Source organism: Limulus polyphemus, unplaced genomic scaffold (genome assembly GCF_000517525.1).
Source record: "Limulus polyphemus unplaced genomic scaffold, Limulus_polyphemus-2.1.2 Scaffold418, whole genome shotgun sequence".
In the NCBI taxonomy this organism is placed as follows: domain Eukaryota; kingdom Metazoa; phylum Arthropoda; class Merostomata; order Xiphosura; family Limulidae; genus Limulus; species Limulus polyphemus.
Genome location: NW_013666028.1, coordinates 159,640 through 187,595, shown reverse-complemented (window position 1 = coordinate 187,595; position 27,956 = coordinate 159,640). Strand labels below are relative to the sequence as shown.

Here is a 27,956-nt window from a genome sequence, read left to right as displayed (position 1 = left end):
CTTGTCACTTCTATATACGAAATAAGAAACTGATTGAGATGCACGTGCAACCTTCTTGGATCCTACCAAAACTGACTTTTTTGTTTTAACTAACTTTCGTGAGCTTGTTTTAATAACCTTTTAGAAATTCTGCTCCTTATTTGAAACATTTGACCATGAAAATAATTAAATTATAAAAAAAGCGCAAGAAACAACGTTACCGCTCGATGATTTTGTATCTAAAAAAAATACATTACGATTATTGCTCATATGATGAAAAAGATAATAACTATAATTATAAAATAGGGGGGGGGGACTCAGTCTTGAAACTTTCTGATGTTCATGAACGATTAGTTTCAAAAAGCATTATAATTAAATAACATCTGTTTGTATATATCTGTGCGTTTAGAATAATGTACCTCACACTATCTTTTTTGTCTAGAACAACAACAATGCTTGTTACACGTATAGTGATGTAACTTTATACGTTTTCGTCTTCTAAAGTTACAAATGTACACACGAGAAACGACCAACGATGTACATTTGGAAACATTAATTTTCCACATACATGTAACATAATTTAGTTAATTAGCTGAAAAAGCATAGTTCAAATGTTACAAAAGGAAAATGCAGTTTGTTGTGCCGTATTCAGACAAGATGAACCTCAACGAATCGCATTGGTTTAGGTTTATTGAAGCTCTGCCAAAGAAGAAAATGAAACTTTAAAACTACGCATGTGACAAACGATTAGTATAGACATACAGCAGTCTCAAACATTACTATAGAGTCGGTATGTATTTTATTACATCGTTATTTTAAACACTAAAACGACAATAACGATAACAAAACATTCGTAAGATAATAACACCAACATCTGTGGAGTTTTAAGTCCCTTTTACTTCACTAACCCCCCTAGATATTATATACACTTCACCATTATAAGAGACCCAATGGTATTTCTTTGGTTTGCTGACCCAAGTTGTGCTGATGGGCCTTGAATAGACGAAACTGCAGTCCACAGCATAGGGTACGGCCAATCAAAGAATGTATTAGGCCTCTACGTCACACATTCTCTTTTCAATTTCACCTCTGAAAACACTTCGTAACTAGAAAATAAGGAGACAAGTTTACAAAGTTCTGAAATATCCCTAGGGTTCAGGTATAGCCGTCCCTAATTTTGAGCTACTTACCTGAGAGAAGGCAGATAACCAGTAGTACCCGCTGCCACAAGGCCTTTTGTCCGGCTCTTTGAATCGAATAACGATACTAGCCACCACTTTTATAACCCGCCCACATCTAAAGTTTGGCGGTATCACATCTCGATCCTTTGACCCTTCTATTCACAGCCCGATACGCTTACCTTGGCCACACCCGGGCCAATATCAAGAAACAATGATGTAACCAGGATATGCAAAACCAATAATATAAAACACTTTTGTCCAGACATTTTTGAGATAGATTTGCATTGTTCAAAAACTACACTCAAACAATAATTGATGTAACTGGAACACTAAGAGCCCTAAGAACACATGTATTACATTGTTTATCTTAAGTGATGGTGAAAACTTAGCACTAACCATAAGAACCTGTCAAAAATAAATACCAGGAGTGGAACACAAAAGGTCCAGCGTACTTCATTTTTATCATAAATTATGGTGAACAATTTAAAATTGATCAGTTTGTTTATTTTAGGCAAAGCTACACTGGGCTATCTACTGTGTCCACGGTAGTGAATCGAGCCTTGGATTTTAACCTTGTAAGTCCGTAAACTTATCGCTGTCTCACCGGGAGACTAAATTGATCAGAAAAATAAATCAAAGAATGGTTATAACCGGGTCATATACAGCCAAACTATATATATGTATGTATATTAGTTTTTAATTTTATAAATTGTTATAAGTACAAGGCCAATAAAACGATGAATAACGTCTTTTTTTCTTATTCGCACAACAACAAACAGGAAGACATACGGTTGCAAACTTGGCCCAAATGGAATTCTGTAATGTACACCAAGATCTCAAGGTCACGACATGTAAATATATTTTTTCTCCCATCGCACCTCTAAAAACTTAATTCAACTTACGACTTACTTTTATTATGTGAAATCGCCTTTAATCTGAATCCAATAAAAATATTAAATGGGCAATAACAACCAAGTTAAGATAAAGAGGTTAAGGAGGTCAGTCATACTGAGACGTGGTATCAAAAAAGAAGTCGAGTCACATAAAAGAATCAAACCCTATAAAGATGTAATATAAAAGTGGGTAAGGTAAACAACAAAAACATTGCGGAATCCTTAGCCCCCTTTCTTATTGCAACTGGAATAAGCAACAACATGAATATATAAAGGGGAGCCAATTTTGGGTAAGATATCATTACTTTTTGTTTTGATTACAATTTTTCACCACAAAAAAACTTGAATACCGAGAAAAATTATTATTATTCAAACATATACTATACACCACTTTTTTAGTTGTTTTTTTTATTATTAAAGTATGCCATATGTTGCATACTTTTTTTTTCTATTAATGTATGCCATATGTTGCATAAGCATAATTTTACAGTATTTAAAAAAGCTAAATTGTTTCAATTCAAATCACATTTATGTCCTTAGTAGCTGTGTTATGCATTAACCATTAAAAGTCCCGCAGCACTCGACTCGCAATCTAAGGGTCGCGGGTTCGAATCCCCGAAACATGCCGTCACCTGGTGTCCTACTCCCGGATACTCGCCTCCAACCCCATACGAAACTACTACCATTAAAAGTGTAATTTCTTTGAATTACTATACATGCTACTGATGTCAAACCGGCTGCGTTCCAATCAATATCTATCTGTGATATTTTTGTGACATCATCTATTCATTTACATTATGCTTTGCTTCCACAACAACAAGTGTGTGTGTGTGTGTGTTTTATAACAAACCCATATCGGGCTATCTGCTATGTCCACCGAGAGGAATCGAACCTCTAACTTTAGCTTTGTAAATCCGTAGACTTACCGTTGTCCCATCGGGGGACCCACAACAAGAAGATTAAGAACTGACATAAATGTTGACGGATCAGTTCTTATAATCTTATATACGAGGTTGTTGCTTTTCTTGTGATGCAAGAGTATCTAAACTGTTCAGAAACATAGGAATAAAGGCATTCCAGCAGTATTGAGGAAAAGATTTGTCTAAAAATATGTCTCTGTTTATTCAGTAACAGTATTGTTACTCTAAACCTTCTTCTAATAACTTGACTAGACTCACTACCACGCCTCTAGATATCTTGCACATAGAAACTCAAGTTTTTACATATTTACAAGTCCTGTCAGGCAAAATGCAATAACTTTTCTACGTTTAAAAATAGTCAATGTTTTTCATACAAAATTGGTAAAATTATTAATAAGAGATGTTTAGTGAATAAAAACTATTTTCTAAAATAAATTAGCTTTATTAAAACCTGAACACATTGCCGTAGTTCAGTTAAGCATTTTGACTTTGATATTGGAAAAAAAACAAGACGACAAACGATAAAAATAGCAATACTTTTAACCACTGACTGAGTGCTTATTTATTCTAATCTATAACAGATATCACATATTTTAATAAGTATATTATTTCAAAATGAATTAAATAAGATTCTATCCGAAGTGGGATTCGAACCGCACAGAGATAAAGCTTCTGAGACCACCATGCCATTCCCTTATTTTTTTTTACTTCCACGTACCCCTAAAGTAATCAGTTTTAACCTAGTGGCTGCGGAAAGCAATTGAACATTAAAATTATATGAAAAAACAAACAAAAAAAAACAGACTAATATATATATATATATTCTACGGTTTTTAACAATCCTTGTTCAGAGTAATATAAACAAGTGGAATTTTGTTTCATGCCAGTCTTTCTTTGTTTACTATATGTTTATCACTTTTTGACTGATTTTTTAAAATCAAAAACAGATATGTAGTTGCTTTGTCTATTGTGATGTAAGTATTTAGATCTGTCCAGAAACGTTAAAAAAAGCGGTATTCCAATACTTGTAACAGTTGTGACAATACCCAAGATTTGATCAAAAGTGCAGTACAGTATATATAGTTACAGCACTGTTACTTCATCCTTCCAACTTGGCTAGAGACACTGCCGTGCCTCAAGATAATATGGCTGAAATATCACAATCGAGGAAATAACAGTCCACGTGCTAACTTTAATGTTACTCGCGAAACGCATTAAAACAGTGGTTCGTGAATTATATTCAATTCGTATATCAATGAATACATGACAAGTTGCTATGTATACGAATAAAATTAAGTTTTTTAATTATGGGTAGAAAATTCCATTCCTCAAAATCTCGGTATCTTAAGACCAACACGTCAGTGTTGGTGCTTCACACACCATTAAGCTTAGCGGGTATTTTTCATAAGTTTCTGAAATTATTAGGAAAAATGCCCTCTTCTGGCCGAAAAGAGGTCATAATTTATTAACATCATTCATTCGTGTTATATATATATATATTCTGGTAAACAAAAAGAGGGCCTGCGTGGCTCAAAATATGAATCTAAGAGGTTTTTCTTGTAAGTGACGACGTCACACTGTTGAACAACTGATACGTTTCCTATGTTTAATGGACTGATATTTCAAAGTACGTTTTACACAAACCTTCTAAGTGAACTCCCAATGTTTAAGACTATGATTATAGCTGTAACCTTATAGCTTCGTTCTTTTAGTCGCATATTTTAAGCTCAAATAACACACCAATTCATGACGTATTTGGTTGGCAGAGATGTTTGTTTGTTTCTTTTTGTTTTTTGAATTTCGCGCAAAGCTACACGAGGGCTATCTGCGCTATGCTATCCGTCCCTAATTTAGCAGTGTAAGACTAGAGGGACGGCAGCTAGTCATCACCACCCACCGCCAACTCTTGGGCTACTCTTTTACCAACGAATAGTGGGATTGATCGTCACATTATAACGTCCCCACGGCTGAAAGGGCGGGCATGTTTGGTGGGACGGGGATTCGAACCCGCGACCCTCAGATTGCGAGTCGAGTACCCTAACCACCTGGCCATGCCGGGCCTTGGCAGAGATGAAGAGGAAATATTTTACGAAGTTTTAAAACCTTACAATATATAGTAAACGATGCATCTAGAGATTATGGTATCTTTGTAAGCCTAAAAGACAACTATACGGCCGTCTAGAAAACGTTGAAATTAATATTTTTTTCCATATAGTCTATGCAATGTACAAATTAGAACAGCACGTGATTCTTTAGTATAATAGTTAAAACAACTTAAACTTATATTTAAAATTGTATAATAGTATTAATTATTTCCTGCCAATTTGGTAAATATGTATACAAAGAGTACATCTTTATACAGCACGTGCTGTAATTTGTTTAGAACACCTATAGATGTTACATATACACCAGTGCAGACATACCTTGCTGGGCTTCCCAAGCAATCCACCTTACAAGTATAATAAGCATAAAACACGCTTTAATCAAATATATTTTACAGCGAAGTGTTCAGTATATTCCAAGTTTATTTGCTTTCCCATCTTTATTTAACACTTCCAAGCAAGAAAGACAACGTCACGAACAAAAATTAGTTCAGTTCAGCTGTGTAATTTTTTTATGTTTTTATAACTTATGAGTACTATTAATAGCCCTCTCACCCACCCAGAAAAATAGGGTAAATTCACAAACCTCTTTCAGCTTGAACTCATTTGTAACTTTAGAGAAAGTTGAAATTTAACTAGTATAATTCGCAATGTATATGTAGCCTAACGTCACGATCTACTGAACAAAGTATACTAGAGGGGGGGGGGGAGAGGAGGATTTCTTTTTTTAAAGGAAGTAATTTGTAACTTTTATTTCCATGTTCTTCGTTTAGTAAACTGTATGAACTTCTGAGACAATGTGACACCCATGATCAGCGTGGATATTTACACAGAATTATATACATTATTAAAATCGCACTGTTACACTGAAAAGAAAGCATTTGTGTTTTACTCTAAAATAGAATTTGGCGCAAACTAATTACAGAATAAACAGAACACGCGACTTTGCAATTAACAAAAGAAAAATGTTATCGTGACAAAATTTTATTGGTTACGTGCTAATAAATAGAACAATAATTTGTTTCAGAGGTATTTAAATAATTCAGAAATAGATATAAATCTCATTTGAGTGATTGGTTAAAAGCGTTTTATTTTTATTTTCAGGTGATCCGTGTGTGTGTTTTTTCAGTAACATCACAGCACAAGTTACTCTGTCCGTGAAAAACTCGTACTGATGAGAAATCGTTGGGTGTGGTGCTTTAATTGATGGTGGTCATGCATGAATATAGTGAGCAGAAGGAAAAAAAACCATCACCTTTTGTTTTCACGGTTCGTATAGTCTTTGGTAGATAAGCCCAGTTTTCACGCTGTCTGGTTATATTAAATCAATCTAGTGGAAATTCACACGAGAGACTACTGGTACCCAACTATCAGGTTTCTTACGTGAATTTGTTCATGATGAGCGAGAGTAGTTGGAACTGGAAAAGGTTGAGGTTCTAGCGGCTGTAATCTTAGAGCAGGTTACCAAGCTTTGATTAACAGGCTACTCAGACTTTCGTAATTCAGCCTACTGAGTTACAGGTAGTGAAAAGTCTTATTTATGCTGGATATTTTTGTAATTAACCAGAACTTTGTTGTTTCAGTATCATCGTGTCGACTGAGCGCGCTGTCATTCCGCTTGTGGTACTAATATTCTAACCGTTATTCCTCAGCAAAAATGATTGAGTAATCCAACAACAGAATAGCTGAAACGACAAGAAAGTTACTTAATCTAGCATTTATTTTGTATAAAACATCCGTGAAATAGATGCAGCTTACAATAAAACAGCAGTATGAGGCACTAGGAGTGGCGGGTCATACGAATACATGCTTATACTTGGTTATAATAAAACATAGGAAAAGGTAGCCACAAACCCCTGACAATAAATGATATAAAACTTACAAACCCAAAAGAATATCACTTTCTTTCATATAACATTATAATAAACATTCAAAAATATAAATGGTGGATTTTAAATTAAAATTATTATTATAAATGTACAGTAAGAAGCCCATAATGACGATGTTATCGCGTTATTTTAACAGAAATTCAAACCTGATTCATTTTTAGTATCGTTTAATTTCTTTCTGGTAAGGTTTGGGTTGCTTTATTCCTAGCATACTAGTAAATATACCATTAATTACTATTCAGAATGAATGTCAAATACGTCTCGTAATCAACATACATGTATCTTTTTATTTGAATAAAAACACCAATTCATTCCTGACACCTACTCTACCTTTCACCCTCTTAAGAACTTTGTTACTGAACAGTATTTTGATAATTTTCCACGGCTAACTGTCACACTTTCATCAGTTAATCCTCTAAAAACTTTGCTACTGAACAGTGTTTTGATCATTTTCCACGGCTAACTGTCACACTTTCATCAGTTAATCCTCTAAAAACTTTGCTACTGAACAGTGTTTTGATAATTTCACACGGCTAACTGTCACATTTTTATCATTTTATACTATAAGAACTTGGCTACTGACCAGTGTTCTGATAATGTTCCACGGCTAACTGCCACAGTTTCATCAGTTAATCCTCCAAGAACTTGGCTACTGACCAGTGTTCTGATCATTTTCCACAGCTAACTGACACAGTTTCATAAGTTAATCCTCCAAGAACTTGGCGACTGACCAGTGTTCTGATCATTTTCCGCAGCTAACTGCCACAGTTTGATCAGTTAATCCTCTAAGAACTTGGCGACTGACCAGTGTTCTGATAATTTTCCAAGGCTAAATGCCACAGTTTGGTCAGTTAATCGTCTAAGAACTTGGCGACTGACCAGTGTTCTGATAATTTTCCAAGGCTAACTGCCGCTGTTTCATCAGTTAATCGTCTAAGAACTTGGCGACTGACCAGTGTTCTGATAATTTTCCAAGGCTAAATGCCACAGTTTGGTCAGTTAATCCTCTAAGAACTTGGCGACTGACCAGTGTTCTGATCATTTTCCAAGGCTAACTGAGAAACAAGTGGCAACAAACATGCCGAGAAATATTAACTAGAGTATGATACAAACTTATAAATTTCTAGCGGCAGCTAATTGCTGACCAACGAAAGGGTATCAAAATATTTCGTTATGTACATAACTATTATATATGTGTTACAGTTTAGGTCTATTAAGTTCATAACCGTGTATGTAATTTGGCCTACAATGAGAACACATTGCACACAAATTAGTAAACGCATCGCCACAGCTTGGGTTAAACTAATCTACAGTGGCATTACTTTGCAGTCGGATAATAATGATAGGGCATAACATTTTTCAGTAACAAAAATATTTAAAAGAAGCTTTATAAAATTATTGGTGGGACAAATGCTCCACTTGCCACAAGTGTTCCGGCGCCCTTGTTACAGAGGCTTAAGTTAAATTTAATTATGATATATATTGTTTATTGAATTTCGCGCAAAGTCACTCGAGGGCTATCTGAGCCAGCCATTCCTAATTTTGAAGTGGCAAATAATAGTGGGTCTGGCCTTCATAGTATAACGCTCCTAAGGCGAGCAAATTCGGTGACAGAATTCGAACATGTGATCCGCAGATTGAAAGTCGAGTGCCCTAACCACCAGGCTATAAATACTAGTTAACGTCCACGGGGCCATTGCAAACTGCACAAAAAGGGGGGGGGGGGTATTAAGTAGAGACTAATTAGGTCGTATGATAATACCTCTATTATAAACAAATATGTCTATAATAAGTGGTAGCAAACATAGCCTATTTATTTATAGCTTTGTTATAAATATCAGTGCTCATTATTGCAGTAAACATGGTAATCATTTTTTATAAGTGTCAAAAAAAATCCTGTAAAGGGGTCCTGCCATGTACCGGGTAACCTCCTTTGATTGGCACCACCAAAGCGTCTTTAAGTTTGGTGCTACTGCGTAAAAAAGCGGGAAAATCATAGCCTATGTGACATTTATCAGTTATTGTACTTGTTGCTGATCTCTGCGCCCGGAGGGGAGGGGGGGTAATTAGAGGGGGTGTTCATTAGGGCAATACCGTATATAATTAACTTATTTTTGATAATGGACACTGTAAAATAAATCCTTAAACTTCAATATTTAAAGGAAACATTCTAATTTTCTAATTGTAGGCAAAATTTCATTTGGTTTATTAAATATTGCGCAAAGTTACACGAGAGCTATCTGGGCTAGCCTTCCCTACTTTTGAACTGATAGACTAGAGGGAAGACAGCTACTCAACACCATCTATCGCATACTCTCGGGTTACTCTCGTCAGACTGAATACTGGGATTAGACCATCGATCTTATAACGCACCTACGGCTCTAAAGTGCGGGACGCAATTATTAATATTTTATTTTGTATAGTAACAGGTCACGAACTCTGTTTCAGTCCGGTACACTAACCGCCTTCCTATACAGAAGCAGGCAATCTTCAGTGTTAACAGTAAGATTTTCCGTGTGTGTCTTAAGAAGTAGAAACACGTTACTTACACGTTCATTTTACTTGCGTACTTTTAAATATTTTCCGTTATTCATGTACTACTTCTTACAATACCAGTAGTTTTATTTAACTCAGATTATATCAGAAAAAATAAAATTTTTGAAAACGTACGCGCGGGACACGAGTTTACTAAAATCACACTGCAGCTTAATATTCTAGCGAAACGAAATCAAAGCCTCGTTCGGTTACAGGGCCAGATTGGAAGGGAGCGGGGGCAAATGGGTGCATTTATACTGGTCCGCACGGATCCCTCGACTACGTGAAAAATAATCAAAAACTTGATGTCTCATTGGAATACATATGCTTGCAACTGTGTCACTATGACAACAGTGATTTTAATCGTTTCATATAAACCTACTATATTGTAATTACTTTATATTCATTAGAATTAGTGTTTTGTATATTATCTATTAATCGCTTGTATTTGTGAGTTTCCCTAACTGCAGTTAATATACAGTATTGAATTGTGTTTAACTTTTTTAAAATTAATTTCAGTTCTGTGACCCTCCCCCCTACAAAATTTGCCACGGATCTCTCAAGTCCTTAATCTGGCCCTATTTGGGTACGTGATTTATTATAACATACAATAACTATATAAAACTTTCAACAGTTTCATTGTCTTTTCGAGCTTAGTAATGAGACTGAAAAGACTAAATCTGTTCTTTCCGACATGCCCGGATCCCAGACTGACGTTTTTCCGTCTACAAGATTTTCAGTAACCTTTGCCTTCTTCACGCTTCAATAACTGTAAAACTTACAATATACGACCATGATCTCTTATACAAACAACAACATATGCAAACAAAGTATCTTTGATAATATTCTGGTTATTCAGAAAGGCTAGAACAGACTGTTTTCTATAGAAATGCGTATTATAAACATTTGCTAAACCTTGAAACGAGGTAAAACACTGTGCGAGGTCGGTGTGTAGATCAGCTCACAAACCTGTTAAGTAACTTCATTGTCCGTTACAGAAATTTCAAGTTAGAAACCTACACATACATTTTTTTCTTACTTGAGATACGCTGAAGAACCAAATATGTCAAACTTGATTTTTTAAATATAAATGAACTTTCAAAACAAGAAAACTTCAATATTGTTTCTGTTTTATACTATCACAGCATAACTTTCACACACACATTTAGAACGCCGTTTTTTGACAAGTAATGTGTTAGCAGTAAAAATCCTGAGGATTGTACAGAATTAAATATGATATTTACTTCAAGAAGATCGACTCATAGCTTATGTTAAAAGTTAGTTAATAAGTTTTTCTGACATTAAAACTTTATTTGTGATACACACACAATCACATACAGTCTCGTTATTTATCAACCACCGAATAAAAACAATTCTACAAATATTTTATTTAGATTAGTAAATTTTGCTAATATTCAATTAAGTATAAACATCAACAGTCAACACCATACTAGATTCAAATATAACGACAATTCCTGGGCGAGTTTGATGAAAAAAGAAGCTTTTTTTTTTTGCTGCATACAAAAAATAAATCAATTTAATCTAACTTTGACTTAAATAACATACTTATTTTCCATACATGTAAACTAGGAATGTCAGTACAGAATACCTTTTACTAATTTACACATAGGTATTTCACGAAACAAAAAATGTTCTTTCAGATCTGCTTTAGATATAAAAGGCATTTGCAAAAACCCTAAAAATATCTCAAGAAATATTTCTGTGTCCACTTCATTCTAATAAAATATGTAATATTTATTTTTGTCCAAAAGCAATATTTTCGAAAATGCAATAATAAGTTTTTATAGTTTTCTCATCTTGAAATCATTTTTATTTAAATAATATTTACCATATCCTACACTAAGATCCATATTATATTTATTTACCATTGGTGGCTTTTATTTTAGTCATTTTTTCTAGGAATATCAAGAGAGAAGACATATTAACTAGCTTGTTTATCCACAGTTTATCAAAACACCTAAATCATTTAGTACAAAACTCCTGGAACTGCCATGTTGTCTATGAAAACAGTATAGTATTTCAAGTTTACATCTTAAAGTGTTTAATATTCCTCCCTTTGCATAGTATCATTAATGTTATTCATTACTTACCAGTACTTGTCATCGCCTGATTAGCAGTGTTTTTGTTGAAATTAACATATTTAAAGCATTTGGTTTTCATGTTTTGCAACATACAACCTCACATTTTGAACATTACTGTGGATTAACAGCTGAGCTCAAGACAGCTTGAAACTTTACCAGTGAAACAAACTTGAATAAATATAAAGCACAAAATATTTTTTTGAAACTTTTTCCATAAATACATTTTTTTAATCTAATAAGAAACAAGAGTTAGAATATTAAATACTAAGCAGACCCTACACTTTTGCAAGAGGACTTCTTTTCCTAAAAAGGGTTAACTTCCACACACACACACACACACAATAATTTTATTGGTCTCAATTATTATTTCTATTAGAATTATTATACGTTCTTAGTCTGGACTATTCGATGATTTTGTTATTGGTCTTCAGCAAACTCTAAGTGAAGGTTCCTTGATAAAGAGAATTAACTTATCAAACTCTAGCATGAAAAAAAACTAAAAAAATATCTCAACAGATAAAAGCTTTAATTATTTTTTTTTCATATACAATTTTTAATCCTTTCTATTCCTGCTGTTTGAAAACAAAATTCCTTAACAAACAAAACTTCTTAGCTAGCAATACAAGACCTTAGCTAGTTTACTGAGAACAATACAGAAACATAATCCATAGTTGATAACCTTTGACTGGCAGAATAATGCAAACAAACCAAGTAGAAAACTTTGTCTCTAACATTCACTTAGATAGCACTGAAGTAGTAGGTGAATGAACAGCATCTATACATCATAATAATATTATTCAAGAAAATCTAGCTGTCTTACCTGATCAGAAGAGCCAAGCATCTCATGAGACGAAAGAAAAGGAAGATCTAGTGATGCTTTTCGAGGATGATCTATAACTCTGCCTGATTCGTCGAAACCCTCCTAGAGGACACAATTCTTGTTAGTTGTGTTTCTTGAGAATGTATTTAATGTTTCAAACACAAGTTTAGAAAGCAGCTATTATACGTTCATATACAAGTAGTTAAAAAAAGTAAAGTTTTAGTGTGGTAATATACACCTGACTTACAACAATTGGAAGCCACTGTTTAATTAATTCAACTACAAGAATGGAGATATAATAAGATATGATTTTTGCAAAGATCTTTATAACTGTCCAAACTTTGTAAATAAAATTGAATTGTGTGGGTACAATGTATGGAAAGAGGACATGCATTTCTAGTATTAATGCTAAAAGTAATTTAATTAGATGATTATTTTACAAAATTAGTTTTAACTGTGGGAAACCATAAGTGTATATATATATATATATATGATGAACTAATTGCTATAAACAATAATCAACTCTTGTGATGTCTTGTCATTTCTTTATGTTAAATTTACTGCAATTTAAAGAATATATTAAATTCAGAAAAAAAAAATCATTACTATGTCATTTTCAAACATTGATAAATACATGTCAATAATCTATGTTATTGATAACCATATACTATAGATATATGTTATTGGTGTATACAATATTACATTTTCATGTTAATTCATTTTCTTCACCAAAATACAGCTTTTAGTAAAGAAAATATGATGTAAAGGCCTAATCTATTCTTTGATTCACTACTACTGCTGCAACAGATTACTTTCACCAAATTCATGGCTCATCAGCACTACTTGGAAGAGTGAAGCAAATACATTAAGTATGCCTCATACAGTGGTGGAACTAAGCAATTTATTACCCAAATACCTGAAGTATTTAGGTTATTAGTGGTGATTAAAGGACTATACATCCAAACCAAACAAACTGTTTACATTTTACTCTTTGAAGTTTTATATGGTTGAAGCAACAAAAACATCAAAATCATTATATATTAAAAATAATTCTTGTAGGTGTGAGGTTTTATAAAATAATTCAATAATTGTATGAATTTCAGCCAATAACCATAACTTCTCTTGTAGAACTAGATAAGTTCATATTTTAAAATATTAAGGGATAAGATAAAAACAAGCACTTCAAATGCAAATTTATAATAAAAAATCTAAAATCCATCTCTAAATATTATCTTCTCAAATTCCCCAAATAAAATTAATTTTTTTTCTAGAAATTGAAATTGCCAAACTGTCCCTTCATAAACCATCATGCAAGTATAAACTCTAATGTATAATGTCTGTTCACTCCAATTATAAGTATTCAAAATACTTTTTTATAACTACAGTTTCAATGCTACTCAAGAATAAAAAAACAAACAATTTTTTTAACTGCAAAACTAACTATCTTTCTGGATTTTGTAAGTTACAGCTACTAAACGTCCTATAATTATGGAAAATCTTATTTCCATTCCAACAAAATCTATGAGAATGAAATGTTTAGTCTACAGATAATATACTAACAATACATTTCACCTCTTAATATATACATATATTATCTTGATCAATATTATGATTCTTCTCTCTTCTTATAGCTCTGTACACTTTGTCTTTTAGTTAATGACAAAAAACATAATAAGGTTAATAAAAATTACCTACTATATATTAAAATTAACTTTATTTACTTTATCTTGTCTTAATGTAACCATGTAGGATTAAAAAGACATGCACATTTGCAATATCTGATTCTAAAACTTAAGTATAACACTTAATATGGAAGTTTTACTACTTGTGAAATATGAGCATTAACCCAAGTACTTAATATAAAGATTTTATATTAACTAAAGTCCTCTACGAAGATCCTCACTGTGAGAGATGAAATGCAGGCTTAATCAGAAATAATGACCAACATAGCTTAATAAGGCACTTAGCCAATTTTTTACATAAATTATTCTTTAATCATGAAAAAAAGATAAAATAATTTGTCATAAATGCATATAACAGTGGGGAAGTGACATACCCCCCCTAACACAGAATTTAAACATGAACCAATATATGATATTATCTTTTGTTCAATTAATATCAACGAGAAATGCAAAAATGTTTTTAAATGTACTAACTATAAATTCTACTCTGCGTTTTTCATTTCTTGGGGATTAAATCTGTCAGATCAGAAGTTTTCACAAGAAGCTGGATAGCTAACTGTGGTGCATCATTTTAAGTGATCCCTGTCATGATTATAACACATGCAAGTATCTTCTTTCAAGAAAATTAACTGACTGTTAATCCAATAAAATAAAAAAATAATAACTTTCTTATAAATGTGAACATAGTCACCTATGATATTTTAATCACTGTTAATATTTGCATAGACAGAAGTTTTATCCAGCATTTTTTTATCACATCAGCTGACCAACAGTGATTTCATGAGTGAATGTGTGTGTGTTATAACATAATTTTAACTACTTATGTAAAGACTGATAACAATTTTAAAACAAGAGTTTATCTACCATTGTTTTAGTGTGTTTATTTAAGGAGGTCACTTTCTAACACAAACAGTCCAATTTCAAAATCAAATTTAAGGGATGACCAACAAGGTTATTTTAATGAACACACTAGCACGCATAATACTTATGCACTGTTTGCAAATTGCACACATACAGAAGTGTTTGTTTTGTTTTAGAGCAAAGCCACAGTGGGCTATCTACTGTGTCTACTGCGAAGAGTCAACCCTCACATTTTAGTATTGTAAGTCCATAAACTTACTGCTGTCCCACCAAGGGACCACAGAAAAGTGATTACACAGTTAAGATTGAAATATCTTACAATATATGAGGATTATCTAACCTATCATGGAGTTTAACTGTAACAGAATATTTCATTAATGAATCATAATTACAGTATAAATAGATCTCGTCATGATAACTAGGGCTTAAAGAATGCATTGATAAAACTTACCAATATTCTTATAAGTATTAAAATAAAAAACTCATAGAATTCCCATTTACTATGTATTTTTAACAATGTATAATGAAATCAAAATCCTCATCAGTGCACAAAAGTGTTGATATCTTTGAAATGTGCGATTTCTACAGCAAATGTAACAAACTAAAATTTTACAGCACAAAATAGTTTGGTCAATGTAGAAGTAATCTAAAAGGTAAAGAGTAATACAGATTTTCATTATTATTTTATTTTTAGTAGAATCAGATGACAAAAATTATCCAAAACATTTTCTTCAACAAGACTACTTGAATACCCATCACAAAACTACAGTTTTATGCATGTGTTTACTATCAGAGAAATAGGAAATCACATATGTAAGTAATTATTTGTAATAAGAAAGTCATAGTTATACCTAAGAAGAACTTAAGTACATGTTAATGATAATTAAGCTCATAAACTGACCACTTTTTATACCATTTTGCCTGTTTTTCTAATGATCTGTATAAACACTCAGAACAAAAACTAAAAAAACAACAAGTTAAAAGCCTTATCTATTATCAATGACAGATTAATATAATTTATTTCTTTAAGTAAAATCATGAAGATATCAACTCAAAACAAGCAATAAAGCCATATTATAATCAACCAAGATGTTTCGTATTTTGGAATAAAACAATTCATAGAAACTGAGTGCCATACAGAACTGTACTACTGATTGTTACAATTTCAGAAATGTATGCTATTAAAAGTTACATTACATAAATTTATTCACCTACTAACATGCTTAGATTTGTAATGTAGCATCTTACACTATCAACCTTGTAGACTTTGCTCAAAACTGCAGTTCACAGCTGGTCATAATATGGACTTTTTAAAAAAAAACAAAGTGCTCAAACCAACTAACTTCTTACAGTGACAAAACATTTTTCTTTATAAAGAGATTGAGACTTTTTGATTAAGTATCTTTTTGAAGACTACAACCACAGTCTACCATACAACTCCATTCAAAATCATCTTTCTCAGCTGTTGTCAAATAAGTTCAATCAGCTGTGAACACAAACCTTGATTTTTACAATGTATAGAGTAGGCTCATGCCACCTTTTACTGCACGTTAACATATAGTAGTAAACAAGTTTAGTTGGTTATTAGAAATTATCTTTATTCTATCATAAGCAATACTACAATGGAAGAAAGTTCAAAAAAGTTAGAAACATTTAAAATACAGTTTCCAGGAACTATTCTTGGTCAGAATCCGATTCACCCTCCAAACCATTTTAAATGCTTCTATTTTTCAGGACAATGCAAAAAAAAAGGTAATTTGAGTTTTAACAAATAAATACCTCTAAAACATAATTCTTGATCACTAGTGCAACCAATTACTTCATTAATTGTTACTTTGTTAAATACTAGTCAACTAAAACAAGTTTAGCCATTCTAACAATGTTTATCATGCTTTAAACAAGGTTTCATAAAATGAGATAAATATAAAACAATTACAACATTTAATGTGTACATTTTGAAGCTGTCAATAGTATGGTGATATTATTAAGCTTCTTCTGTATGATTTTCACAGTTTATTATATGGTATTGCTAGGATTGAATTTCTACATTCTAAAGCAACTAGTAGTTAAATGTAGAAATAATGATAAGCTATGTATATATTTTTTTTCATTTCCAAATCCTTAATTATTAAATAAAAGTGATGAGAGTCTCTAAATTTGAAACTTTTGTAATAAAAGATGACAAGTGTTAAATGCTGGTAAATTTGAATTTGTATTTACCATATCCATAAATGTCAACTGTTAATACAATTTAGATACACATACTAAATGAGGTACAATTTCAGAAGTTGTTGTAATAGACACTGAAAGTACAAAACAAACTATTGATAATGTAACCATGGTCAAAAGGATTGATACATAATAAAAACTCAGTCTCAAATTATGATTGATAATTCTATGCTTCTAGAAAAGTTATATAAACTTAGCTCTTCAAAAACTAGTCTGAACACAAAGAGCATATCACTAGTATTGGGTCAACTAGAATGCTTAAATGAGGAGTTAAAAACTTGAAAATGTTAAGTATAAGAACACAAAACTCTAGTTTCACCTTAAAAGCTTTTCAGATTTTTTTCTTCTATTTTTAATGCAGAATTTAAGGTAAATTTGTCAACTGTGATTCTGTAAATCTTAATATACCACAGAGAGGTTTATTACACATTTCACAATGCATATTTTCATTTTAGGCTTCAAAATGTTGAAATGGTTAATAGAAGGACAGACAAGAGCCAGGGAAATTAGGACGTTATGAAAGGCTTTATTGCAATACCAATACAAGGTGTTCATGAAAAGAAGGATATACAAAAATACACATACAACAGTAACCACATGTGGTGAGGACCTATATTAGAAATATAAATACTTGACTCTAGGAAGATGATGTGTATAATAATCATCGTTTTCAACCTCATTTAATAATTAATAAAACAATTTCCATATATTTTCTCAGGCAGCAGACTAGAGAAGGAAAAATTATCAAATGTACAAAAATGAAAACTACAGAAAAAAAATGTCTTCATATATTCAAAGAAGATAATATAGTTTTGACAGAGTATAATCCATTCCTTTTATATTAGATTTACATTTTTTTCAACAGGTCGTACATTCAAGGACTGAAACAAAAATTATTCACTTAAAATACAGTTTTGCAAAATGACTGTCGCGTGTCAAATACAAAAAAAAAGAATGTCTAAAAGAGCACTTTGAAAAAAAAAACAATCCCCAAATAACAAATGCATAACACAAAAAGACCGATGCTCTGACATATTTACCGATTTATTTGTCATTAATTTTTTATATAACTTGTACAAGAGCAAAAATAATACGCCAAATTCAAAGAATGCCCAAAAAGATAAATTCTACTTACTCTCAAAAGCAATGATAACTATAAGGTGCAATATGTAAATTATACATACTGCAAAATATATTTTACTCTTCAGGCATATGACTGCTAAAAAATACAGTTGTTGTTGTTGTTTTTTAGAGGTTAAGGTATAAGAAAATATACTGATGTTCATTTCTTCATTAAAATATCTTAGTAATGTAGGCAATTTTAGAAATTCATTCACAAATAAGAGAACAGGACAATGTAAACATTCCTCAAAAACATTTGACATTTTTTCCTGATATGAAAAGTTAACCCAGTTATTCATTACTGTGCAAAATGAGGAACTAGCATAGTCTATAAGATTACTGAAATGATACCACAATAAATGTTTACATTTAAAAATAAAAAAGGACAAAAAAATCATAATATAAAAGTATTTTTTTCTAACATCTAAACAGACAAAATGTAAAATGCTATTCCACTTCAAAATAAAGTATTTTTATCTGTGAGATTCTTAAATGATTTTAATAAACTTCCTGGCTGAAAAATTAATGCAGTCTTTAACTACTGCTTTATTGCAGGTTTTCTAACAAAAAAAGTCTGTCAATAAAATATAAATATTTTAAAATAAAACCATTGAAAGAAAGATTTTAAATTCAACTTTTTAAAAAAGTTTAAAAAATTCTATATTTGCTAATAATATTTCTTGCCTTATGTAACTATCTGTCTATTATCTATCTACACATTTCCCTCCAACTACACTGTATGATATAAAGCAACCTTTTAAATTAAGCAATAATACACACATTTACCAAGTAAAAGTTGTAGCACAACTGCTGTATCTGTACATTTTTTTTTTGATGGACAAAAACAATTATAATACTGATTATCTATTAAGGTGTTTCAAAACACATCAATTATGATTTCTGTACTTTCAGCCAGTGCTACTACTTTTATTGTTAAGTCCATTAAAATGGAAAATTATGTTACTTTACTGTATAAATAATGTTTCATAACTGCAGAAAATAAAAAAAATTATAAGTCACTTTATATCTATTCTTGTGGAATATGTAATATATAAGTTAGTGTTCTAAAATTCTAAAAATACCTCATTGTTGAATTCAACCAACACATATGATTTACAAGCTCTTTACTTAGTTTTATTAAAACTATATCCAGTTTTTTATGTTATGGGATGAAAGTTAAATAAAGCTCACAACCAATCCATAAGCATGTTAGTTTAAAATTTTATGTTTATTACATGTAGAATATGCATTGTATGTTTCCCTTCACAACAATAAATACACAAGAACATACAAATGAAAGAAATAACTGGTATGCACTTGAATTTTAAAATATTGAAGTAAATATTTAGAATAGTTGATAAATTTGATGAAAGCACTGATAAATAGAAAAGTGAGACTGACTTGTAAAAGTTCTTATTACAAATATTAAACATCACTTTAGTCAATAAGAAAAGCAGACATGAGAGATTAGATGTAGAAACATTCAAAATAAAAGTTTAATAATCAGTAATAAAATAAAAGTGCATTGTTTAGAGTAAAAAAAATCAAATCAAACTTGTCAAGATTAATTTTTTTACCTAAATAAATTGTGGTATCAGATTTATAATTTGGTTTAGTACAAAAATAAATTTAAATTAAAGATTATTCAGATTATAAAATTATCTAGCTTTATATACTTTATATTTCCTCATGGCTTACTTTAAAATTGTACTTTGACCAAGTAGCTAAACTTAATGGAAAATTAAAATTTATCTACTAATAAAGTAATCGTAGAAGTGCAAACCTGAGCTGGGGGAGGGGTGGGGGGGCTTTAAAGGATAACATTTGGAAAAGCCAGATTAAATATTGGCTTTTTTCTCGACATAAAATTTAAGAAATATAACAGGCAAATATTTTTCCAAGTAATATAACTTTTATATTGTTTTTTACATGCTCAGCTCAATTGTAATTTTGAGTTTATATTACTGTTTGATCTTAAGTTTTACACTCAATTACCTGATTTTTTCATTAGTTTCACAAATTAATTGCAATATACTAATTCTTTCCATTTAATAGGCTACTTCTACATGACTTACAATCAATTACATGAAATTCATTGCATCATACATGTAAGAAACCCTTAATATAAAGTTTTAAAGGCTTAAAGCTGACTCGCATGTACAAAACTTCAATAACAGAATACTAAATTGAAGTCTTTGGTTTAATGTAGAATGGTTTTAAAAACAGCTTAGTGATGAATTAATAATCTTTCAAATAATTTATCAAATTAATGCAAGTGGTTACAATTAAAAAGATTCAACAAAAATCAAGATTACTTATGATGTGGTAGATTGTGTTTGAAAACAGTAAGACTAACAAATTTAAAAAATGTTTAACAAATTATTCTTGATGTTAATATGTTGGGATAAAGCATTACAAAGTCGTCTTAGTATCCTGATAAGGATGAATATGATGTGATTAGAATTAAAAACTATCTTAACAATGATTAAAAAAAATATGGAAGCATATTTTTTCTTGATTATGTAAGTATAGGACAAATACTTCTCAGAAAAAAAGTGTAAAAACTATATGTCTAGAAGTACATGACTAGCAAAAGAAAATGTTTTATTGTGGATCCTGTACCAAAAGTTAATATAAAAACACCCAGCCACACACACACTACAGTAAAAACACACACATTAACCACACAGCTTAAAAAAAACGAGTTAAGCTATACATCATTCAGAACTGCTTTTAAAATAGGATATATGAACAAACAGCACCCCAAAGCATGCAGTGCTATATGTGTGTGTGTGTGTGTATATATATATATATATATCATCACTGATCAGTGCTTAAATTTCAACATGTCCAGAAAAAAGTAAGTGTACAATTTATTTGATGCATGACTACATTACTTTTCTCTTTTAGAAGGACACCAACCATGCATTTTTCATATATTGATAAAGCTTTCATTAATTAAATAACTTTAATGACAATTGGTGAATCCAAATGCATGATATACAAAACAAGAAGCAAAAAAGAAATACACATTCAATCTTCTACACAACATAAAAATAAAATGAACAATTAAATCTAATATTGATTTGGCTAAATAATAAAAAAAATCATATTTCTTTCTTTCACTTTAATGTAAGATAATTGTGTACCAACATAGCATAACTGCAAAAAGCAAAGTTACCCTATGATTTAAAGCTATTTCAATAACAAAGTAAATTGACAATAAACATAAAAGTCTTTAAATATTACCTCATCCATTAGATCTACCTACCAAGTACAGACAGATATATCAGCTGATGAAACTGACAATTATAATACAGTTCCCTACCTACTTATAAAGAACCACACATCTCTAGAAAATCTTGAATTTCAGTTTGAGCACACCTTTACTGACTTACAGTATGACACGTTAGTTGATCTCTCTTAGAAATGATCTGTAGGTTGGTTCTATCAAAAAGCCATACCCCGTACAGATAGATACTAGCTGATATTTCTAAAAATTCACAATCAGTGATAGTAAGTGGCTTCCAATCTAAACCCTTTTAATCATCAAACTACAACTGGACACAATAGTAGATATTTCTAGAAGCTTTCCGACTTGACCAGTGATGGTACAGATGTGTTTGAATCCATCCCCCTACCCCCACCCACCCGAGAGACAAAAGGGTCACTCACCTGGTTTCCCTGGCTGCTCTCGGGCAGGGGGAGGGGCTTGGCAACGCTAATGCGCACTACTCCCTTGGGTGCTCCTTTCAGGGCTTGCACAGCTGTGTCCAGACTAGCATTCTCTAAGTTTATATCGTTGACACTCAACAAACGATCACCAGGAATGAGTCTCCCATCTTGCTGAGCCACACCTCCTGGGACTAAACTACGGATTACAATCACAGTCTCATTTGGATTCATAGGATCCTGTAAGAAAATTAAAATATTACTAGACACATTGGCAGGTCGTTCTTATTTACATAAGATTAAACATATATTAGTATGTGTTATAAAACTCTGCTTGGATGTTAGAAGCTTTTCCACTCTTCCAAGAAACAAATAATCTTCAGCTATAGTTAATACTCTAAAACATGATCCATGCTTACACAAAACTCTAAAGTCTTACAAGGTATATTATAAATTAAAACTTTTAAATATGAAATTATTATAATGCAATTTCTTAAAACAATGTAATATGTTCCACAGAACTTTGTAACAGTTTACAGGATACATTTTTTATGTTTAAATTGTAAATTAAATGTCTGTAAAGTTGAATACAGGAGAAATGATGAAACTGTATGTTAAATCCTCATTTTAATTTTAAAAGGATTGAAATATTCAGTCACTACTAACCACATTTGAACACATTATTCTAGTTTGCTATGTTAATTTGAAATTGATAATTTCACAGATCTTACTTTTCATTACTGGATTAGCATATGGGTTAAAATTTAACTTAAGTGGTCAAATTTTCAGATTCTAGTTGTAGCTTATAACTCAATGCAACCTATTTACTATAAGATATTAGACTTCTATCACTCTATATTGTTAAGCCTTATAATAAACATAACCTTCATTTCAGCTTTAATTATCAGTCTTCCAAACTGTACTGTAAATAACTAACATAAACTAGATTTTACATAGATTGTTTAATGCTAATAATTAGTCACATTTTGTATTTTATATCAATTTCATTTAATAATAATTACAATTTTCAGCTTGCTCAGGATCAGAAGTTAGTTATTAATTTGTGTTCATGAATCCAAACACATTAATCACTGCATAAAACTACACTGAAGGATTGTTGCTAATTGTTTATAATACATAATGAGGAAGAGTAGTTTATAAAGTTTTTTAGCTATAATAGTTAATACCAATCCTTTCACTTACATGATGTAACAAAACATAAGTATTCCTTTCACATGATAATTTTATTCAAAAGAAGACTAGCATTATACTTATATCTAAAATTTATTATAGAAGAACTTAATTTATGCAACTTCTGTATCATTCACAAGTTACTTGCTTTACATGTCTTTATGCATCCATTTACATTACATTTCACTCAATTTTAATTTCGAAAAACTACAAAATGTAAAATTTTGATAAAATCATCTACATGTTTTTAAACCAAAACAAGCTAGGCTTTTGACATAAATAAAACAACACTAAAGTTTTAATGACAGTTGGTTTATCAACATGAATTCAAATATAATTTTAACCCCACAGTTTACCTGATAGTCCAAGATACTGAAGCCCAATCCTCGATCTCCCTTAACCAGCTCTATAATTTGAGGTTCACTGGTCCACATGGCCAACCCAGTGAGTGGCTCCAGTGATCTTGACCGGACTTTGCTAAATGATGATTCTAGTGTGATTGCTGAAGCTGTAGAAGCACCAACGGCTAATGATCCATCAGATTTAGCTTTGACTAGTCTCTCAGACAGTGGAGTCAATGAAGTGAGGCTACCACTCAGATGCTGGGACGGAGAGTCCATCGTCATACTTGAGGTCATGGCTTCTGTGTAATCTCGATTTAATGCATTGACCTGAAGGACCAAAGGATCACTAACACTGGTGGACAGAGGCAAAATATCATCTGTTTCAGAAGGAAGGCATCTAGCACAGACCATACGGACATGAACTGGAAGCTCTTTTAATATAGCCACCACTTGAACATAACTAAGTCCCAGAAGTTTCTGACCATTCACCTAATAAGAAACCAATGAATATATTCATAAAATTTCATAAACTAAATACATTTAGAAACCTTTCAATAATTCACTAATAGCTATATGGAATTTTTTCCTTCAAATAAATTAAGTATTTATTCTAAAGTCTTCATCATTAACTCAAGGCATAAAACTCATATTTATCTATTCTACTGAATTCAATATCTTTTCAGAGGTTACATCATAATGCAAGCAACTACACCACAGTAGCTTTAAATTCAAAAGAAATTTGGTATTAACAATATTATATAACTGCAATGCAATCCATTTTCAAGAAAACCAAGGGTCACCACAATGTGATTAAAACTGTTACAGAAACTAACTTTAAACAAAACCTGTGAACACAAAAATTATGAAAATGAAAAGATTCCAAAAATGACTGACTCACTTCTAAAAGCTCATCGCCACTCTGAAGTTTTCCATTCAAGCCAACAGGGCCATCACTGAGAATAGAACGTATATAATGATGTGGTCTGATCTCTTTTCCTTCTTCAACATCAACAGTCCCCTCCAAGCTGATTCCTAGACCACCCCCAGGATGAAACTTTGACAACTGAGCAACCTAGAATTCAGAGATAAGCACTTATGTCAGGTGGAGAATGACTTTATGAATAATTAGAAACTATGTAATAAGTGTGCAATCAATAATAAATATATTTTTAATATCCAGATTTTATACATACTTCAGATGAATAAAAGCTAAAATCCCAAACATACAACAGCAATCACAGCTTTTGACCAGACCTCATGGTAGACTTTTTGATCATGCATTTTCCACAAAGCAGCACAAATGCTAACTTACATTTTTGTTTAAATTTTTTGCATTCAGTGCATGATATGCTCACATTAAACAAGCACAAAATTAATAAAATGCATTAAAAATAACCTTAGCAAATGTAAACAGAAAGCCATGTTTGCTATGTGCACCATATAAAATATGCAATGAATTTTACATTAAAAAAAATATTGTACATTTCACAACAGATTTGTTGGACATGTGAAAGTCTTAAATCAACTTTTTCTTGACTATAAATATAAAAAAAATTTCAAAATTTAAGACATAAATTAATTGTAATACAGGATGGCAATATGATCATAGATATTTGTTTATTAACCTCTAGCTAACTTATCTTTTTCTTCTTTTAATTATGATTTATCCTACAATTGTTTATTTTATGTTCTGTACCTTTTTTTACACCAATGGTTAAATGATTTTCACAATAACTTTATGCTGCACACATATCTTTGTGTCATTGTATATTTTTTGTTTTAATGTAAACAAATGAATATTTGTGATCTTGTTACATACTCTTCACTGGCCTATAGAATACACTTAAAAGTGCATAGTCTGTAACACATTGTGAGTCTATAGCAGTGCAAGTAATAGGTTGCTCCTGAAGATGTCCTAGAAACAAAATGTTGAATGATGTAAACAAAACCTTGTTCTGGAGCTTATGGTAATTTTTTCACCATACTTTGGTAGTTCCTTTACACTTCCCAAAAACTTCTGCTGGTAATTTTAAACTAATGGAATCTTATAGTGTACTTTGCTCTGGCATGAGTCTCACAGATTAGTGAAGGGGATGGATCTTTATGAAACAGCTGTTCATAATTTCTAAAATTAGTACAGAGGTAACTTTTGTAAATAAGATATATTAAAATAATACTTTATATTTAATTTTTGTAATATACTTGTTACTATACTTCAAAATTTCTTTCAATAAAGTGGGATAGTACAAGATATCACAAGTCCTGTGATTGCATTGTTGCTATTGCATGAGTGTGTGTTAAATTCACCTTTCAAGTCAACAATTATGGGCACACTGTTAATTGTACAGTATACGGCTGTGTCAAGCAGTGTTTCTTATTTCATTTCAAAACGTAAATTTTCCTTAACAAAAAATTTGGGTTAAAAAATATTCAATGATTATCACACTTTATTTTGAGGTATGTGTGTTTTAGATATGGTGAGGTCTATGAAAAGACACAAAATGTGCTGAAATTATTGAAATCACTCATTGATGTGAAATATATAATAAAATTTTAATATATTGTATTTCTTAACATAAAACTCCCCACAAGGAAAAGTTTCTCTCTCTCTCACCTAAACAATATAATCTTTATGCAACACATTAAGAACAATCTGTTCTTCAATCTTTGTTCACAAATATGTAAAACAAATGTTACTGTGTTAATGGTAATTTGTTCAATGCTTCCAAAAAACAGTAATTTCTTGGTATGAGGATGATTATCTAATGCAATTATTAAGATGATCCACACATAAAATGGTATAAACTACTAAAACATACCACAATATCAAAACCAGGACCCATTATTTTATTCCATTTGGCTTTAATAACTGCTTCGGTGCTTGCATCCAAAGATCCAGCTAAACAATAGTTACATATTGTGAATAAAGAGAAATATATATATTAAGTTATGGTAGTTACAACTAAACATTATCATACACAAGATATCAATATTTTTTCCAGTTTTTATTTAAACTTGCTTTCAAAATCTTTTCTCACAGTCAGAAACTCACATTAGTAATTCAATCTTTTATATCAACTTATAACTAAATATATATGAAGCAGAATTGTCATCTATGTATCTGCTTTTCATGCCCATTTTTTGACAGATCTCAACCAAACTTGGCATGTGCTCTTAGGTAGGGTCTGGGGTCTATGTCTTTCCCATGCATTAAATACATATGTCAGCTAGTATACAAACCAGAAAAAAATTTATTTTCAAATGTAACATAACTATAAATAAACTAAAACAAGCTTGGAAGCCATAATGTGTTGTTTTTCAAAATTTTAGTGCATACTGGAGGGATTTAGACATTTTGGCAATAAATTTAGAAAGAAAAAATGACCTTTTATTCTCCAGATAATAATAAAGTTAATCACTACCATTTGTCTGTATATTACAATGTTAAATGTTCTTTCATAACAACACCAAAGTGCCTTTTACACCTGCATTTTCCACCAAAACAGCCATAAAAAATTATATTTAAACCAGCTGAATTTATAAATAATTTTAAAACTTGCATTTTTTTTTCAAAGAAGCCTAAATTCCAGACAACTGTAATTCAATTAAACAAACTTGATTGCAGAATTTAGAAAACAAAAACAGTTTAGAAAAAAGTGAAAGATACTTACTGTAGTCATCATTGATAAGGATACTGATGTCATCTATATTTACTTCTGAATTTACAGCATTAATTACTTCATAAGGTGAGGAATTTGTGTATTGTGTAATGACAGGAGCTGGGGGAGGCACAGGGGTACTAAGTTCTCCACTAGCTGCAAGATAAGATAAAATAAACCACTTATACATCACACAAACATCTACAAATATAATTTCTTATACCTAAAGGAGTTACTAGGACATACCAAGCTTACATAATAATAACTTAATAAAAATACTTTACTAAAAAATTACAATTATATGAGCTTCAAAAGCAACCAAAGTTACAAGCATGGACTTAACACTTAACTAAAAGCACAGTTATTGCAAATAGATAACCAATGTACATTATATGGAAAGAAATGAAGATAAGTTCACTTTTCTTAAAAGCATGTAAATTATAATAAAATAATACATCAAAAGACCATAGAATTGATAACGTATATGCTTTCAGAAAATGGTCCTTTCAGACATGCTCATGTTAAAAAGTCTTTTATATTCATATAAAATTAGAGATGTTTCAATAAGAATAAAAAAGTTTTCAGAACAAGCAGTATTGTATGTCAATAAATCACAAGTTTAAGTTATAATCTACTGAGAATCATCTCTACTTCAACTACCTTCAAAACAAAAACAAATCCATGAGAATGCTGAAAACAATTTTAGGATGAAACACATTAAAAGATACTGAGATTTAATCATAACAAAACACTAATAATCTAATTATGAAAACCA

General features: G+C 31.2%; 1 protein-coding gene and 1 long non-coding RNA gene across 7 annotated transcripts in view; one reads left to right on the top strand and one right to left on the bottom strand.

Moving 5' to 3' along the window:
- The window catches only part of LOC111085478, a 29,839-nt gene extending 19,623 nt beyond the window's left edge, over positions 1 to 10,216 (top strand). Inside the window, exon 3 of the long non-coding RNA XR_002610313.1 lies at positions 6,180 to 10,216. This is a non-coding gene — a long non-coding RNA (uncharacterized LOC111085478). The remainder of the gene's footprint in view (positions 1 to 6,179) is intronic.
- LOC106458124 (multiple PDZ domain protein-like) overlaps positions 1 to 27,956 on the bottom strand; it is a 198,914-nt gene that overhangs the window by 106,114 nt on the left and 64,844 nt on the right. For all 6 annotated transcript variants that reach the window (XM_022384257.1, XM_022384261.1, XM_022384258.1 and 3 more), the window contains 6 exons: positions 27,194 to 27,337; positions 26,342 to 26,421; positions 24,421 to 24,594; positions 23,535 to 24,011; positions 21,991 to 22,227; positions 12,422 to 12,523 (listed from right to left, as the gene is read on the bottom strand). In XM_022384257.1, the coding sequence (XP_022239965.1) occupies positions 12,422 to 12,523; positions 21,991 to 22,227; positions 23,535 to 24,011; positions 24,421 to 24,594; positions 26,342 to 26,421; positions 27,194 to 27,337 (1,214 nt within the window). The remainder of the gene's footprint in view (positions 1 to 12,421; positions 12,524 to 21,990; positions 22,228 to 23,534; positions 24,012 to 24,420; positions 24,595 to 26,341; positions 26,422 to 27,193; positions 27,338 to 27,956) is intronic.